This window comes from Cyanistes caeruleus, chromosome 18 (assembly GCF_971803275.1).
Source record: "Cyanistes caeruleus chromosome 18, bCyaCae1.hap1.1, whole genome shotgun sequence".
Lineage (NCBI taxonomy): Eukaryota > Metazoa > Chordata > Aves > Passeriformes > Paridae > Cyanistes > Cyanistes caeruleus.
This window is the reverse complement of record NC_141718.1, coordinates 6,852,234-6,870,733: the sequence shown is the minus strand read 5'-3', so window position 1 is coordinate 6,870,733 and position 18,500 is coordinate 6,852,234. Positions and strand designations below refer to the sequence as shown.

The 18,500-nt window shown below is 41.1% G+C and overlaps 1 protein-coding gene across 4 annotated transcripts; it reads right to left on the bottom strand.

The window, feature by feature from the left end:
• Positions 1–315: 315 nt before the first annotated feature.
• ANKLE2 (ankyrin repeat and LEM domain containing 2) lies at positions 316–17,476 on the bottom strand. Of its 4 annotated transcripts, none has more exons than XM_086856175.1 (13): positions 17,318–17,476; positions 13,013–13,444; positions 11,871–12,062; positions 10,865–11,058; positions 9,846–10,034; positions 9,386–9,508; positions 8,970–9,036; positions 8,154–8,335; positions 6,636–6,742; positions 5,590–5,783; positions 4,294–4,975; positions 4,010–4,141; positions 316–3,270 (listed from the first exon to the last, which is right to left on the bottom strand). In XM_086856175.1, exons 2-13 carry the CDS (start codon positions 13,431–13,433, stop codon positions 3,051–3,053), a joined length of 2,703 nt encoding a protein of 900 aa, XP_086712301.1. In that variant the 5' UTR covers positions 13,434–13,444; positions 17,318–17,476; the 3' UTR covers positions 316–3,050. The 4 variants fall into 4 exon arrangements, with proteins under 4 accessions (XP_086712301.1, XP_086712303.1, XP_086712299.1 ...); XM_086856177.1 differs by having other exon boundaries at positions 11,922–12,062; XM_086856173.1 differs by lacking the exon at positions 17,318–17,476 and adding an exon at positions 16,428–16,780.
• Between the last annotated feature and the right edge of the window lie 1,024 nt (positions 17,477–18,500).

Below are 18,500 nucleotides of genomic sequence, written 5' to 3'. Positions count from 1 at the left end.
AACAAGCTCTTGCTGGGCAGCCAGTGACACAACACCTTTTTGCATAGGTACAGAAATTAACAATAATTCTGGTGACAAGGTGGGGGTGGAAAGTGTGAAATTTAAAATTATGTCTTTTTTACTGTAGTCTGAGTTCCTGTCTCTTCAACACTGTAAGAGTCTTCTTTTAAGTCTTTGGTGGTGTAGTCCATTGTCACTGTGCATACACACAAAAGCTGCAGGTACTGTATGAGCGAGGCCTGGACAAACCAGTGAGTTGCCCTGCCATGCCCAGCTCCTTCTCCCCCACATCCCATATTGAACACAGGGTGACACTTTTAGTTATTCATTTGATTTTAATAGAAAGTGGGATACTTCTGTATTTTTAACATGACACTTTGCTAATTAAAAAACAACCAACAAAAACACAACTAATTTTTTGCACCTTTAAAAGTGAACTTTTGGCCAAGAAAACACAATTCAAGCACTATCACTCTGATTTTAAGTGTCTCCACAGGCTCAGTGTTGAAGGGCTTTCTCCACAAAATCACAAATGATCAAATCGCTACATAAATTGTTATTTTGTCATAGCTGAAGTAACACATTGTTAGAAAAATGACTTAAGTGCAGTACAACTGGACTAATGCACATTATATAACACAGATAAAAAAAATACTCTCCTGACTGAACCAAAACAACATTACAAAGTGAAAGGCAAGGGTGTGTTGGGTGTGTGGGTGGAGGGGTGGGTGTGGGGGGTGTCTGGCTACATGTACATACCAGTAACATTTAAATATTAAAAAAAATAAAGCAAAGCATAATAAAGGTAAAAAGGACAAAGAACTAGAGTGTTAGTATCAGTCTCCTGGCTCAGTAACAAACTCGTAGCAAAAGGCAATGCTGCTGGCAGTTTGTCTCTAGCATGGTATTAGGCAATTACCTCACCTGATCAATTTCTCAAGGAAGATAATGTAAATTACATCTTTAAGTTATTTTTAAAACCCAATGAACCAGCAAAAAAAAAAAAATCCAATCTCAAACCTTTTGGAACAAAACTGGGTATGTGGGACCTTAAAATATTTTGAGACCATGGAGCCTGCTACATTAAAAAAAAAAAAAAAGAAGCAACAAAAAACCCTTATGAAAAAAGTCAGTTAATATACTTGGTAACAGAAAGCTATGGTTTTAGTTCTGAGTTTTTTCTAAAACGTGTTTCCTAAAGTATGACACCCCCACCAGGCCCCTGGTACTTGTCTGGAATATGACTGAATGAGAGGCATTTATCTAAAGTAACTTCCTAATGTCTAGTTCCATGGAACTAGGCATAATTTTAGCAAAAGCAAAAAATAAGTTGTTTGTTTTTTTTTTTTTAACAAATAATTTCTAAAAGAGGAGTCTCTCCCCCCATGGAGAGCTATCGCACCAAATAATTCAACTTAGAGACATTAAAAGACATCCTGTTCAGAGAGCCCAGAGAAAAACTATTTTATCTGCCCATAGTAAGTGGATGCCACTTTTTTAAAAAAACTTCTAAAAGAACAAAAACTTTAATTAAAAAAATATATTACAAAAGGCACTACTGAGCTTGCAAAAGCATTAAGTGCAGTGTTTAGGTTTGTAGCAATCACGAACCTGTGAGGGTGCACAGTGTGTAGAACAGTCACTGCCGTGTGAGCAGCCCGGCCAGCCCCGGGCTCTGGAATGGCCCGGTGGGGTGGGACTCTGGGGGAGGCTGTGCCAGCCCCTCCTGCCTCTCACCTGTGTTTGCTGAACTTGGTGCCCTTCCCTCCCAGCCCTGCCAGGTGGCTCTGAGCTCTCACTGACTGGCACCAGCTCATCCTAATCCATCCCCTTCTCACCAGCACAGCCCTGCAGAGCTTCATTTTCTGATCAGATTTATCTTTTAACAGTAGATAGGTCTTTTTTTGGGGGGGGGGTTTTTTTCCCCTTTTTTTTTAACCTAGAGAGCTGTTTCTGGAAGCTTTTCATGCAACATTACAAGCACTAGGCTTGACATGAAAAATCTCTGGAGTTTTGAAAAGCTTTCTTATTCTCAGCATCACACTGTCAAAACAAGTCATTCTTACAGAAGGCTGCAGAATAAAATTATTGACTGCTGTAACAAAAACTCATTACCACATCAACACTAGAGATACAGTAAAAGCTCAGATTTCATAAAAATATTTTGTCCTTAGTCCTCTCTCTTTACAGCTGGGAAATAGCCACCTCCTGGGCCACTGGCTACCATGCTAATATATTACAAACTAGACTATTAAGGTAAGATATCTTGCTGGTAAATTTGCTGAGATTATTGCTCATGTGCTTTTGTGTAACAACTATTCAAACAGGCTAGTGTTAACAGCTTCTCTGGGGAAAAAATAATTTTAAAGTTTTCCTTAAATCTTCCCACTACCACTTAGAGGGATCCCAATAGTTTCTACAGTGCCCTGTTTCTAAAGCACTCAGTAGATGTGTGTCTGTAATCTGTGCACACACACACGGACAGGTGAGGGTGGGTGTGGGTACCAACTGCCCAGCCCAGCTTGCTGGAAACACCCTCTGCTTCTGCACAGGGTTTCACATCCTTACTCCACACTGCAAAGTTGTCCTTGCATTCCCAGGCATGTTTTAGGCTTTTCCCCCTGGCAAGCAGGAGAACGTTTCACTTCCTGCCATCAATCTCCTCTCCCGTGTTCTATTTGCTGATGATGCATGTCCTCGACTCTCCAAAGTCAAGAAAGGCAGTTGAAGGCTGTGTGTTCATTACAATAAGTAGTGATAGCAAATACCACCACTGCTGAGGGACAGTTCAGCCCACTGTGGTACTGGCAACAAGGGTTAAATTCAGCTACTGGACAACTGCACTGTCACGAACTTCTTGCTTATCACCAGTAATAATCTACCTTGTATATGGCATTAAGACATATATTCCATTTTTTAAACATACAGTTGTCCTCAATTGAGGAAAAATAAATAGCCAAGTACAAACCTCATGTCACCTTAGTAACATTGTAGTTTCTCCACTCTAACAATGATAACAGAACTGAAGTCCCAGGATGATGAGCTCTATTTTAGTGGGCAGGAGGCTCTGCAAAGTAGCGCAGGACAGAGGCAGGGCTGTAGCGCCCAGGGCTCCCAGGCTCCGGAGGGAAGGAGGCAGCGCTGCCGTGTTTTCCTGGACTTCCCGGTATGGGACTGTTTCTTCCTGAACCAGGATACACTGAAGCATTTGGAAGGCCAGCAGCCATGGATTGGGAACGGAATCTTGCTTTCAGTGCTGGACTTGGCCAACTGAAAGAAACCAGAAGTCATTGCACACTTTTTAAAGGAAATTGCAATAGTGGGAGCAGCACTTTAACTCAGGATCACTTTAGATCTCAGAACCAATGCACCAGCTGAGAAAAATCCTATCTGGTAAGAGATAGGTCTGGGAGAAGGAACAGGAAGAGCACAAAATATTCTGTATAGATGTGTTGCCCCAATCAGTAAGACATAATTTCTTTCAAAATGGCCATGAATACACACACCATCTTTCAGATGAACAATTCCTTTGGACTGTGGTAATGAAGGGTAAAAATAAAAACTAATAAAAAGATACCTAAAGATACTAAATTCATCTTAACTTCCCTCGGCACAACCCAAGTACCACAAGGCAACAAACACAATATTCCTGCACTGCATCAACAATAGGGATGAATTACAAACCAACAGCACAACCATCACTGAGTCCAGTGAAGGATCCAAGTACCAAAAGAGCCAAGTGAGACACTGACCAAGTGGAAAACAGTCATGTCTGATTTGTCTGTGAAGACATGCTCAAGCTACTTGGAACAGCAGTGCAATGGAAAGAACATGACTGCAGCACCAGGAAACTCCTTATCAATAGACACCAGTCAAAAAGGCTTTGGTGATTAACTTTTGGAAAATATTTAAAATACAATTTGGGGAGCAACAAGGCCTGAAATTCTGCTATACAAGCTGACCTGATAAAAATGTATTTCAACTCTTATGACTGAGTTTGCAGCAATACCTTTGCCTGTCAGGTACGGAGCAGGATTGCACTGCATGTTTCCATTTGTAAATCATTGGGAATTTCTGGGGATCAATCTCTGCTCCTTCTATAGCTGCTAAGACATCACCATCCAGCTTCGAGGGCTGCTCCCTAGAATGGAAAAAGTACCAGATGAAAAGAGAACCATGTATTTGTTCAGGCAATAAAACATCCCGATTCCAAAACACTTAATTTTATATAGAGATTTTATCAAGCAAAGAGATTGCCTGTGCATGTAAAAGTTTAAAAAAGGCAATTCTTACCCAAGAAGGAATAACTTTAAATTGTCATTTGTAAGTGAAGTCTTCAAAATAAACTTCTGGGAAGAAAGTTCTTGATGGTGTTGTGCCTCATTAGTCTGAATTCCAGATTCTCTGGACACTCTCTCCTTTTCTAATGATATTCTGTGGTCTGTCCTTAACTTGGTCTCTCCATGTTTTCCTGTAACACTTGGCTCAGAAGAACTTGCCAGTGACACTGCAGAGCAGGTCTTGTCCAGATTTCCCTCATTCTCAGTTTTTTCAGTGATTTTATGAGATACTCCAGCAACCTCTTGTTCTCGGAATGACAGGCTTTCAAATTCTGACATCAAATTGGAAACGGGTGACATGAGGCATTCTGACCCATCATGCAGCTGCTTTCTCTCACTGATGATCCTTTCACTGGACACAGGACTGCAAAAGCCATTTTTGCTGGCAGCAGCTCCCTTCTCATAGTGCCGAGGGTGAGCTGAGGTCTCTATGATGTTTCCTGCACACTCCATGGACAGGATATCACACTCAGCATCTCCGATGGCACCAATGCTGGGCTCCTTGGACACCAGAGAGGGGCTGATATTTCGTGCTGCATTTTGTCTGTTTTTAATTTCTTCTAAGCTCATGTCATCATCATCCTCATCCAAAAATGCTCCAACAGAAATGGAATTGCAGAACTTTTTACTTTTACCTGTAAACAATTTTAACAAGATCAACACATAGGAAGACTTTAAACAGAATGTCAAGTACATAAGCTAGGAACAAATACACAACTTTTATGCCTTATTCTGTTTCCTGAAGACCTCTCTGCTTTTATTTAACAGCATGAACTAATCTGACTAAAGCTACAAATGCAAGATGTACATGGGGCAAGCAGTGGTCTAAGGTATATAAAAGCTTTCCTGGGTTTTGCTTCTTGTGTCTTTCCATGCTCACAGTTCTAAAAAACTATTATTTTTAAGATGATATTTATTCCATATCTGTGGATTACAAAATTCCATACTTAAAGATGAATGCCCAAATACTCTGAGTGAAAACATACAGAAGATAGAGGTTTTCTTACAGGGATTTCATTTGGGGGTTACACTCTATAAATGAAGTACTTCACAAGAAAGATAAAGATTGTACTTCTACATTCACAGTGTTGTTGGATCCTTTTTTGATGCTGTAATCAGACTGTCTGGGTAAGAGATGAATAATAGCAGCGAGAACAGGTGAATGCTGCTTCACCTGGGCACCAAGCTTTTTCTGTCCCTCTTCTCCCCAGGTACAGCCCATTGTTTGCAGCACTTGCCCTTTTCTTACCAGAGGGATGTGGAGTTTTATATCGATTGCAGGTTTCATTTTCCCCTGTTTCTAGCTGAGCCTTTTCGCTCATTTCACGATGACTCAGGTACTCTTCTAATTTTCTCAGCCCCTCCTGGGAAGACAGATCAACAAAACAGCCCAGAAATTCCCAGTATTCAACCCACGGGAACCCCAGTTCATGAGCTAACTCCCTGCAATAAATAAAATAAAACGAATCATTTGTGAAGACATAAGTATTAGTTTGACAATAACTTTTCTGATCACATTTTAACATCTATGAACAGGAGCACAAACGTGCAATCAGGCAACACAATCCCACAACAATCAACAGTCTGCAAAAGTACAAACACATCCTTAGCAATCAAAGTATTACCTCATTTGTTCTAGAGCATTTTTCACATTTCATCTACTATTTTTACAGTTAGCAGCATATACATCGCTATTTTTAAGCTGACTGTATCTAGACATCAGATAGAGAAGAGTCCCACTGATACTGCATTCACCAGCTTTTTCTATTTGGGAATGGGAGAGGGAGCAGGAAGTGAGGGATTATTTTAAAGAATGAAATGCAGTCAGCTTTTAAACCAAGTATTGTTTTCCATATGTTGCTGATAGAAGGTATTTTAACTGCAAGGACACACCACACACACACAGCTTTTATAAAGCAGCACATTTGTATTAGGATCTGTTAATTCTGCTCCCTTTAACAATCCCTCACTTTCACAGAACAAACAGGCTATGCATAATTTTGGATCTGACAAATGAGGCAAGTACATGTCTGTGAAAAGCATTCCATATATACCATCAACAGTAGCTAAAATATCTTTACTGCCAAAGCTAAGAAAGCCAGGTCTCACATTTTAACTATCTTGTTTACACAAAAATACAGTAAAAAATCCAACTGCAAGATACTTCATTAAACATTTCTGCAGTAGCTTTTGCCCCAAGATATTGTGCAGTAAGTAATAACTGTACTCTCAGCAGAGTCGTTTGCTTTTACATGCTCTATTATTAATTTTTTATATTGACAGTCTTTTAGATACCTTCCAACTCTTTCAACACCTCTCTCCAGATCAGATTTCCTGACATTGTGAAAGAAGCCAGCTCTCTCTCGAGGTGGAGTCTTCCACAGCCTGCGAAACTCTTCAGCCTTTAAAAAACAGAAATAAATTCAAAAACTACCCACCCCACAGAATAAACTGGCTGTGCAGTGCTGGCTACACGTCTACCTACAGGTCTAGAAGATGTTCAGCTGTTTGTTGTCCACAAGTGCTGCTCAACTCCAGCTATGAAAGATCTCACACTGGATCTAAAGTTACTCCTTTCAGTACTGGTGGTTATTTTGATCTCTTAACTGCTCATGAAAGAGAAAGACCATAATGTACAACCATCTGAAAATCGACTGCACAGACACCACATCTGCCTGGTTTTAATATGTGTGCAGCAGGAAACATGTGAATTCTATTTAATTACAAATGCTACCTGGTTATTGTTTTCTAGGACACAGAGAGGATATTTTTATATGCATAGACTTGCTACAATTATTATAATAAATTCTTGCTGTCTATTTTGATGTTGGAATGCCTCAAGGAAGATTTTTTGCAAAATCCTGCACTTCTTGACTTTATATGACAAAGATCACAACAATGACTAAGAATTACATTCAGACATTAAAAATACTTGTCAGCAATCAAAACTATGAACTGTTTACACCCTAGAAAATATTTTGCTGAGTATAAATGATATTTAAATTTCTGTCAGTAGAACAGAAAATCAATCAAGAACATTTATGAGAAAATGCATTAAGCATTTTGGTAGAACTCAGTCTTAAAGAATGCAACCATCAGATGACACCAAGTCCTTCACTCTATTTATTCACTGTTTCTAAAGCTGTCGTACTTACAGCATGTTCACATTAAATATATGAGTCAAATAAACACCTGTAAGTTTGGAATATATTTAACAGGTATCTAAGTATTCCTTCTGAAAACTAAAGATTTTGCTTTTCCACTATACAGTCAATACATTTCCCAAAGCATCCCAACACCTACTACTTGGTTGTTAGTTTTCCCTTTTGGAAAAATATATTAATGTTAATTCAACAAGCAGAGGTTAAATTGCTTCTAACATCCAGTGGCAACTTCTAGAAATGACATAAAGATACGGTTAAGGTTTTTAAAACTGATTCATAGCTGCCTTGAAAGGCTTTGCTTCAGGTTAGAAAGGCACAGCAATTATCTGTAAGAAATGAAAGGTTTGCCCAAGGTGCTCTTTGAATAGATTCCAAGAGGAAAAAGGAAACAATTTTTGGCTAAACTTCTACTCCTCTTATTTATACCACATTCCTGTTTTCAGAAATAAAAAAAATATTCACAAGTTTCTGTGCTTCTCCATGGAGGAAGGTTGCTCTTCTCACTAAAGAAAGAGCCACAATCTGTACCAGGAGCCAGCTACACCACATACATTTTATGAATAAAGATGATTTCATAAAAAGGAGAAGCATATCTTTATTCATAAAAAGGAGAAGCACAGGCCTGGAGTCACAGAAGTTCTCTCCTTACCTTTGAGGGGCTCATGGGGCCTGCAAAAGCTCTGATGGACAGCACAGGGTCTTTGGGGCTGCCAGGGTACTTAGGCCAAGTTCTCTGGGGGCCATCGTCTGTCTGGTCGGGCGACCACGGCACCCCAATGACCGGAGCTGAGGAATTGTCTTCTGCCCTCAGGAGTGGGACATAATAGCGACCTAAAATAAATCATACAAAGCTTTCTCACTCAGTTTATGTTGCATCAGCCTGCTGCTTTTCCTGGTCACCTGTACACTGAACCATGTGACTTTACTTCCTTAGTATAACTACTTGTAATTCAAACTCACTGCTTCAGTGGTTACAAATCACATTTTAGTGCAGGTTCCCTCCTCTTCCATACACAAGAACACCTGCAATGATCCACAGAGCCCTTCCCTCAGGCTCTTTAGCAAAATTCACAAACTCCTTTTGCAAATGCCTAAACATACACATGACAAAACAGAGAAAGTTCTGTCTCAAAGAAATTACAAAATTGCAGGACTCCCCAGCATGACAGATACATTTCTCACCCTGTAAAGGGGTTTTGTTTCTTTTAGATTGAACACTCTGCTCCAACCTTACATCCTTTCCTACATTGCAGAGTCATGAGGGCAACCTTGTGATCCATACATTAAGAGTTCTGACTGTCACTTAAAAGTCAAGAAGTTTTCTGTCCCTGTTCAGTTTTACAGTTTATCTCTGTTCTTCAGAGCACTGGACAGCAACATCATTTATGAACTGAAATGCTACAGAAGACAGCAAAGAGCCAAAAGACCAAAATGCCTGATATAATACAAAACTCTGCATACAGACCTTTCAAATACTCTCTTATCTTTTCTTTCAGTTCTGCAGATTTATTCTTGCTTCTTTCACACACTACCTGTTAATATAATTTTGGTTGTTAGTGCAGCACAAGAAGCTCATTTTCAAATCAACTGCAATGTGTGTTCTTCCTGAGCAATCACATTATTGGCCCCTACCCATCTCACCCACTACTTTTAAATTCATAGTAGACCAACTAAAATACATGCAACTCCATAAATTCTAAAACCTTTCCACAGACACAATCAGCATAAAGTATTTTTAATGTTATATAGAATTTACTCTTTAATTATGACACTAACACCTTACTACAAGCCTTCTATCTATGGTAGTCAGTAATGTCTGAGTATGAAAAATGCTGATTTGGATAACATTTCTGGGTTTGCTGTGGACATGGAGAGACTTACTTCTGCTGGAGTTTGGTCATATTTGTTTCTTGGATTTTTTACAATGGCTGGGTGTGAGGTAAGCACGTTAACCACATCCAAATTCCCAAACTTGCAGGCAAAATGCAATGGAGTATCAAACCACTGCAGTGGGAAAAAAAGAAAAATTCACATGCACTTAGAAAGATGATAGTCAATACCACACACTTCATTCTGAGACTGAGGAAAGTAAATACAGGTCATGACTAATTATCCGGGCTCTTAACAAATCTTTTCCCACAACAGTGCAGAATAATGACTACCAAAACCCACAGAACTCATGGACAGCTCCCCTTCTGTTCTCTTTCAGTGTCCCTTGCACATCCTTAACCCCTTCCAGCTGTATTATTATTATTGTTATTATTGTTATTATTGTTATTATTGTTATTATTATTATTAATAATAATAATAATAATAATGAGGTAATGCCCCCAAATCTTACCATTTTATCTGGAGTGTTCAAGTAAAGATCAACAATATATTGGATGCGTTTCTTCAACATGGCATCGTTATCGTCCGGGTACATCAACCGCATAAATTCCGGATTTTCCAGAGTGTCCAGCAATAACTGGCAGATAGCAGGCTGATTCTCCTTGGCAGCAACATGCATGACATTGTACCTACACCCTTCCTGGAAAAACAGACCAATATTAGAATGAACCTCAATCTAAACAGCTTTCTTACACCCAGAGATGCAACTGATTTAACTAGGAAAATACATGGGTTCTTACACTGAGTCTCACATGGATATTTTTGTAAAGACTTATCTTTACACCCATATTATTCTTATAATTAATTAAATTATTCTCACACTCAGTACCCTTATTTATGGAAAGAATGTGGCAAAAAAGGTCTATTAAGACATTACACAACAAATGGGGGTAGGAAGTTCAGTTTAGAAAAGAGCAGGAAAATGGGTATAGATATAAAAAATTCAGCTGCTTTGCTCTATTGTGTAAGAAATGTCAGCAACTTCACAAAGCTGGTCTGATACAAGTTGACGTAAGATTGTCAGTGTTTGCTAACTGACACCTTATATGCTGTTTTGGAATTTAAGAGGGGTGCTTAGGTAAGCAATGCTGTAGGAACACATAATTACAGCCTAGGCCCTGCCCTGGTCCTTAAAATTAGTCTGCTTTAAAAATAATTGCAATTACTTGGAGGAGAGCAAAGAATAAGAAGACAAGACTATTCTTGCACTACTGAATACAACTACTCCTCCCCTAAAGAACTGCACACTCAGTTCCTTAAGCTCTGCTGGAGCACAGGGGGCTCTCAGGGTGACCTACAGAGAAGTGCCCCAGCTGCTATCAATGAACAGAGAAACCCTGCGCTGGGTGGGACAAGGTGTCTTGAAGGAAGAACAGGAAACATCATTCCTTCCACTTCTGCTTTCAGGCCCCAAAAGCTGTATCACTAAACCAGAACCTGGATTTTCCTGTTTTGTTGCCAGTTTTTTACCTGTACGATCGTTGGGTTGTCTCCTGACCCGATCAGGTAACGAGGGTTACTCCAAATTAGGTCTGAAAACGTTGCTGTGTCTCCTTTCTCGACAGCTTTCCGAAGCTTAGCTGTGAGATCTTGAGTCCGTGGGCTCTTGTAGCTGTTGGCTCTCTCCTTGTTCGCAGTGTCGCTCTCAGGGGAGCACAAGCCATCTATCAAAACACAAATCACTCCTTTCTAGATGCATTCTTTCCAGTAACACCATTTGCACCCAGGCTGTGAAAATTATGCTTTTAATGTAAACCATGTATTAATTTGGCATCTTTAATATACAGGAATAAGGAAACTGAACTCAGTAACAAGACATTTAAATACACTAATAATTAGTACTAGGGAGGGAGAAGAAAATGATTAATCATCTTGTAAAACTGTTTTGGACTTTAACAGGGACTGGTAAACTTTGTAATTACCAGACTGCTCCCATCTGAACTTAAAAGCAAAATTCAGCAAAAAACAATTTTCTGGTATTAAAATTGCTTTTGCAGTTCTGTGACTCATAAATCACTTTAATCCAGCAACTGGGAACACTGTGAAATATGATCAGTGCTTAGTATTTTATTTATGAACTTACAAATTTACTGAAGAATTGAGTACAGTTTTAATATACTGTGCAATTTTATCAGCGTCTTACTAAACCTGAAAATCCTGAAGTCCATGGGCAAAACTGAATCCTAACAAATATGACCATGGAATACTAAGCAAGGTATCTATGCAGACCATTACCTACATTTCATATTTACAAGAGTAGCAATGGTATTTTACATTTAAAACATTTTCCACATTTTAAACATTTCTACACTTAAAATGAAAGTTTTTTTAAACTTCAATTTATTCAGTCCTTCACCCTTTGAATTTTTTCTGTTATTAGAATTTGGTAAGACAGCTGTTGCTTCTTCTCTCACAAAACAAAAAAATCAACACTGTCTATTGCATTTACTTTACAGAAATTAAGTTCCCCACTTACCTCTATTAAATGATCCCATTTTCACTGGAGACAAACATAAAGAGGACTTGCCTGGAGATGGGAAATAATCACAGATTCCTTTAGCAAATTTCTCAGCATCCTCTCTGTTTGTAAAAGCTTTAAAACGGGAACCCTTAATCATTTTAACAGCCTGGAGAGCTTCCTTCCTATCTTCATAAACATGTATTCTCTCTGCAACAAAGAACCACCAAAGTTACGTTGTTTCAATTATCTCAGATTTCAATTCCTAGACACAGATTACAGCATTTTTAGACTCTCACTGCAGCTTTGGTCTCAGATTGTTTCTCTTCCAAACATGGCATAAAGGTCAAAAGTCCTTTTAAATCTTGTCTCTTGGAAACTGAGTATGAGCCTCCCACACACTCCAGGTCGTGTCAGGTGATCCCTGTACAGGGCTCAGCCATTCCCATCAATCAACACCATTTTAATGGATGACCACTTCAACAAAGCATTTCATTTCCAGATGGAACAGCAAACTCAGAGCTCATTCACCCTGCATTACTTTTGATGCTGTCTTGTTCAGAAAGATCAACTTTGTAATTGATCCACAACTTTCAAGATCTCTACAGAGAATCTTAGATAATGAACAAATCCTTCTTCTTATCCTTTTAATGATATTGTTCAAATAAGGATATCTTAATGTACTTTTTCTTAGTAAGAATTTTTACTACTGTCTCAGTGGAAATGATCCTGTGCTCCACGCTACTGCCAGGAACAGAAAGGAAGATACGAAAACTTTTAGAAGAGATCATTTAAGCTTCAACTGATGAAAGTAAAAACAGTTTTTTGATTGCTTATTTACAGGATTACTTTTTATTCTTGAGAGAGATTAAAGGCACAGGATGGGTCCAAGAGTAGCAATAAGCAATAATTTTCTTCATCTGAGTTACAAAGGGTAGAGGACCCTCATGTGTTGAAACTGTAATTGCAAACACCTGGGATGTCTTAGGTTTCTTTGCTTTAGAAGATCAAATAAATACTATTTACAGGAACAAATAAATACTTCAAGCAATGCTTACAATATTAATGCAGTGGTGTTCAGAACACCTGCTAAATAAAAGAATTCTACTCAGACATTACTAAAATGACTATCACTAGAAATAAGGGAAGTGAGTATTTACCATTCCTTGCCAATATGTCATCATAAACTGGGCAAACACCATAGAATATTGGAGGATCTCTGGATGATGTCTGAGCAGTGATTTGTGAATCAGCACCACAGACTGGAGCTGAACAGTTCGTGTGTGTCACAGCATCTTCTTCTGGAGGGTTCAGACCCACACAGTACCCAAAGTCTACCTCCTCAGAAGCGCTTCCATGGCCGTTGTGATTCACAGGGACATTTCCAGCAGCCTCCTCTGACAGAGCAGACCCTTCCTCCTCCAGTGCTCCTTGCTGCTCCAGCAGGGTCTGAGCCAATCTTTTTTCAAAAATAAACCTTGTAGTTGCAGTAATGGGCCCACATTTCAGTCCTGCTCTCACAACCTCTTCTCTAAGCTCATCATGGCTGAGCTTCTTTAATCGGGATAATATAGTATCCATTGTTATTTCACCTACAGGAAAGGCAGAAAAGAAATAAAAAACACAACTTTTCTTTTGCTACTTAAATGGTGTATTAAAGCCAAGGAAAAAAGTGCCTCTTAGCAATTTCTTGGGATTCTGAAGAGATCCTTGCAGTGCAGAGAAGACAAAATGTTTTTCAATTCAATGTTTTTAAGTAACCAGACCTATAGCAAGTTTATTTCCTCCCCTCTCAACTACTTAAAAGAATATTTACAGCTTATATTTTATTCTTGGTAGTCCTTTTTCAATTTCTTCTAGAGTGAAAATTCAATCTAGAGCATTTAATCATTAAAATTTATGACAGGCTGAGAAATATTTGATTCCTGAAAAGAAAGGCACAATCTATTTGTGCAATGCAATACAAGCACACGAGCACCAGTCAGCCCCAAGAAAAGGGGCTGCACCTCCAGCTAAAGGCACAGAACTATTTCTTGTATTTCCTTAGGACTTTCTGGCTGACAGAAGTCTAAGGGCAGGCTTACTCTGGCTGTGACGCAAGGCTGGAAATATGTACACAACGTGTTGTTTCCCAGGCCTGTTTTGAGAGCAAACAGCCAGAAGACACAAACAACTGATCTTTTCAGATCTCCCTCTTCAACCAAAAACAGAAGCTGGGAGAATTTCTCCATTTCCAAAGGAACATCCTTCTCTCTGCTATGACACAATTCCCCCAGCTCACATCCCTCCATGCAATCCACACTGACAGCTTCCACACCGGTCAGCGAGAAGATACTAAAACCAAGCTGATGCCAACACACATGCCTTGCTCTGAGAAACACAACTGAAAAATACAAGATTAGGGCAGCTCAAGAATGTAAGAAGCTTTCAGATTATTTCATCAGGTACTGCAACCATATACCTGTACAGAGGCTGTGCCTCTCCCGACACACACTGCTCTGGAAGGCAAGCTCCAGACAGAAATGATTCAGCCGTGCTATTCCCTCAGCTTGCCTTCACTCCCACCTTACCCTGCCCATTTCATGAGGCTTGTACTGCTATGGACAGGGGTGTATGGCCATTCTAGTACTTTCTTTTCAATTTTAGGTTTCATCCTCATTTAAGCCACAAAGCCACAGCTGATGCTGCTGAGCCACTTCCCCAAAGTATTGTTGCTCCCTTGTGATTCCTGAGCCTCCAAGCAACCTCACTGTTTCGATTATCTGACTTGCCTACAAGAGTACAATAACAGATGTGAAAGATCCTCTCACTTGTTTTCAATTCTTAATCCTTTTTTTTTTTTTTAATAAAACTTGATACCAGTGTGTTTTAATCAAGGGATGTGCTCTTAAGGTCAACTAAAATATCCAAACTTGCTATTCTAAGGATTTTCCTTTTGAGACTGCATAACTGTAAAATCACAAGAAAGATGAAAACTCAGGGGTGAAAAAGTTCATTGCAAAAACAGCTCAATGGAAATACTTTAAGCAGTCAACATAATGCCTTTAAAGAATTTACTGAGAAATGCTCCTATTTTTAGGGTTCAGAACTAGCACAATCATTCTGAAGAAGAGCAGACCTGTACATATGTATAATTCATGTATAGAGAGTAGACAGGAACATGCAAAAATCCTTCCTGCCTTGTGGAAAAGCAAAAAAATGCTGTGAGGGAGTGATTTCTCTGCTTTCTTATGTTTTGACAGAACCTGGTGCCTAAAACCTAGTGATCAAAATTTTGTCTGCTTAAAAAAATAAAATTAAAAAAAAAAATTTACTTATTTTGTGGGTCTATTACAACTCTGGCACAACTAAACCAAAATGAGATGGCAAAGCAGACCAGCAGTGAAGAATCAGGTTTATGATCTGCTGTTAGTATGAAGAGCTTTCTACAGTGTGTTTGGTGTGGAAATAGGGAAATATTGTTGGAATGACAACACAGAACTCTCACAAATTCTGTTTGTGTTCTGACAATAAGATTTCAGCTAACTTAGATAAAGCATTCTTAGTTTTTAATTTCTTTACTTATTTTAATCTGTCCAAAACAAAATGTATGACTTGCAAACCTGAGAAACAGCAACTGCTTGTTTTGAGACAATCCTTAAACCATTTGTTATGTACAGGTGCAAAATGAGATTATTTGAACCGTAAAATGTATTATATAACTACAAATGATCCAGAGCACAGCCAACACTGAGGTTACCTCCTCTAGTTCAGCACGTAAGACCTTACAAGTTACCTTTGTAAATATGAATAACTGCTCTCACAAGAACCACATGTTCAAGGGTTCTTCCAAATCAATCAAACCCTGGAAGAATGGACAAGAATTGTATTTTCCCTTGTTTCACTGGATCAGTATGAAACAGCAGAATCTGTTTCCAATAAAAAAATTAGACTAAACCCATGACAGAATGAACGACTGTCTTCTAAGGATGGCAGTATTTTACTCTACTACTCTCATATCCTTCAATAAATGAGTAATGTAAGAAAACTGCTCTTTTTGGCTGGATTGGTTTTTTTTGTTTTGTTTTGTTTTTTTCCCGAGGCAGGAATGGAGAGCCACATCCTGTCTTTGGCTGTATTCGGCTGACAGGATTTGCATATATTAGAGCAGCCGTGGCTTCGCGATGGGGTGATTTGTCTGTACCGCCTGTGGGCAAATGAGCCACCAGTTATGAGCTACGTGGCTGAAAGGGAACTGCTAAACAAACTTGAAATAAGCCACGGCAAAGGAAGAAAGGGAAAGAAAAAGGGGCACTTTCTCAGGGAGGAGAAACGTACACCTACGTCTAGCCCCAGACCGGGCAGGCAGGGCGCGGGAGGGGCCGCGGGAGCAGGGCCGGGGTGGGGCGGGCGGAACCCGGAGACGGCGGGGCCCGGCCGTGACAAAGCGGGACGGGAACGGGGCGCGGGGCCGGGGCCCGCGCAGGAGGCGGGAAGGGCCGCGCGGCCTCCTCAGGAGGGGCCCGGTGCCCGCTCCCGGCCCTCCCGCGGGGAGAGGGGCAGCGCCACCCCCCGGGCCTCCCCCGAGTCTCTCACCTGGGCGGCTCCCGCCGCAGCGCTGGCTCCCCGCGACGAGCGGCGCCGGGGCGGAGCGGGAAGCCGGGGACGCGATGGGGGTCGGGGAGGAGATGGCGGCCGCCGCCGCCCGGCGGCCGCCCTGCCTCTTGTCCCGCAGCCTCAGCAGCCAGCCCACGGCGCCGATGACGGCGCAGGCGGCCAGGAGCTCCCAGCACGGCCATCGGCCCCAGCCGGCTCCCCACAGCGAATCCCAGCCCCCGGCGGCCCCGACCCACCGCTCCATGCCCGGCCCGCGGCCCGCCCGCCGCACGCCGGCTGTGCCCGCACGCCCTCAGGGACGGTACCTCCGCGGCCTCGCGGCTTCCACCTCCTCCGCCCCGAGCCCGCCCCGTGCCCGCCCCCCGACAAGCGCGGCGGCTCCGCCCGGCGCTGACGGAGCTCCGCCGCCGCCCTGGGCCTCGCCGTGAGCGCGGCTCCGCTCCCGGGCAGCGGGGAAGGGCCGGGACGGGCTGAGGGGAGCGCGGTGGGGCCGCGGCCGCGCTGCCCAAGGCCGGGACAGGCGGGCAGGGTTTGAACGGTGGCCGCCCGTCCTCCCGCGGCCAGAACGCGGTTTGCTACCAGCCCTGGGAACCGGGAACACGCAGGCATTTCCAGAGGCCTCTTTAGAAGATTCCGCCCGGGTATTAACCTCAAAATGCTGCAGCCGTCTCGGTTAAGCCATGAGAGATGGAAAACCGCGGAGAAGAAGGCCTCTAGTCCATGAGAAGGAAACAATTCCCTGCACAAACCTGAACCAGCCTTCCCAGTAAGTGCAACATTCCTGCCTTAGCAGTACAGGCAGCTGTAGTCGGTGCAGTGCAGGCACTTGCTGGTTTAAGTTGCTGTCCTTAAAGAAGAAAATAACTCACATTTGCAAGCAAGGTACAGGAATTTGTCTTCTCGTCACTGCAACTGGCTTAATTAGAATGAAGACATTTCTGCACTGTTCCATTTTGTACACTCAAGACTCTGCAGGCTGACAAATTCAGGCCAAGGAATTGTGTTTCTTCCCTGATGAATTCAGGTAACTGAGAAAAATAAAAATATGACGGAAATAAAAAAACAGTGAAGTTTAGATGTATGAAAAATCAATACACAATAGTGTAATCTTTAAAAATAAGATTTTTTTTTTTCCTTAAAGGTGGCTATACAGCATATTCAGGATTTCAACATAAAAATTACTGCCCAAAACCAAAGAGAAGATGGTAACTTTAAAAGTAGGAACAACATGGGGCCCTTTAGCAAAAATAGTTTATTGCACAAAACTTTTAAAGGAATCCCTATGCACATAATTTTTATAATCAACATGCTTTGTATGATCATAAACATTAATTGTACATAGTGTAACTCCTCCAGCCCCTGGGTTATCCATTCTTCAAGAACATGGAATTATTAACTTCTGTCTGTACAAATACAGCCTAAGCAGACATTACTGAATGTCATACACGAAACAGAACCATTTAATTTACAATATCCAGAACATCTTTCCCTCCCCTAGAAATCTGTGCATCTCTACTGGAAATGAGGCTGCCCAAGACTCAAGTGTTGCTCATTAGTTGGAGGCAGAGTGATTGGATGACAGCTGATGAGCATTAGTAATTCCTCTGGACAGCAATTGCTTTCACAGGAAAATACTTAAAGGCTCTGATCACAGCAAGTCACATGCAACTATTCCCACTTTCTCCACAAAGTTAATAAAATGCACATCACAAGCTTCTGCATCAGCAGGAGTGAATTTATTATCTTTAAGGTAAATTTATATTGATAATACTACCTGTCCCCAGCACGCCTTTGATGTCACAGCTAACATGAAAATAGCTGTGCCACTGCAGTTCTCACCCCTAAGGAGGAATATATCATCTATGACAATATGAACAGTAGAACATTCATCCTGGACATTACATGTGTGAAAATCTTATCGATTTCTGCAAGGATATTGCCTGAATAAACAGTACGGGATCAGATCCTCCCATTGCATGAGTGGGTAGGGGGCTCAGCTGATCCCAATACAGTGCACAAATATTTCCAAGAAATCTGGAAGACAATGGAATG

Bases quoted from the DNA above. Each gene is read 5' to 3' on its own strand.
- ANKLE2 (XM_086856173.1), bottom strand. From the start codon at position 16,692: ATGGAGCGGTGGGTCGGGGCCGCCGGGGGCTGGGATTCGCTGTGGGGA. The intron at 9,509-9,845 runs GTAAGATTTGGG...TTCCCACTGCAG, and splicing joins TGAACACTCCAGATAAAATG to TGGTTTGATACTCCATTGCA. The intron at 3,271-4,009 runs GTATTGCTGCAA...GGTTTCTTTCAG, and splicing joins TCCGTACCTGACAGGCAAAG to TTGGCCAAGTCCAGCACTGA.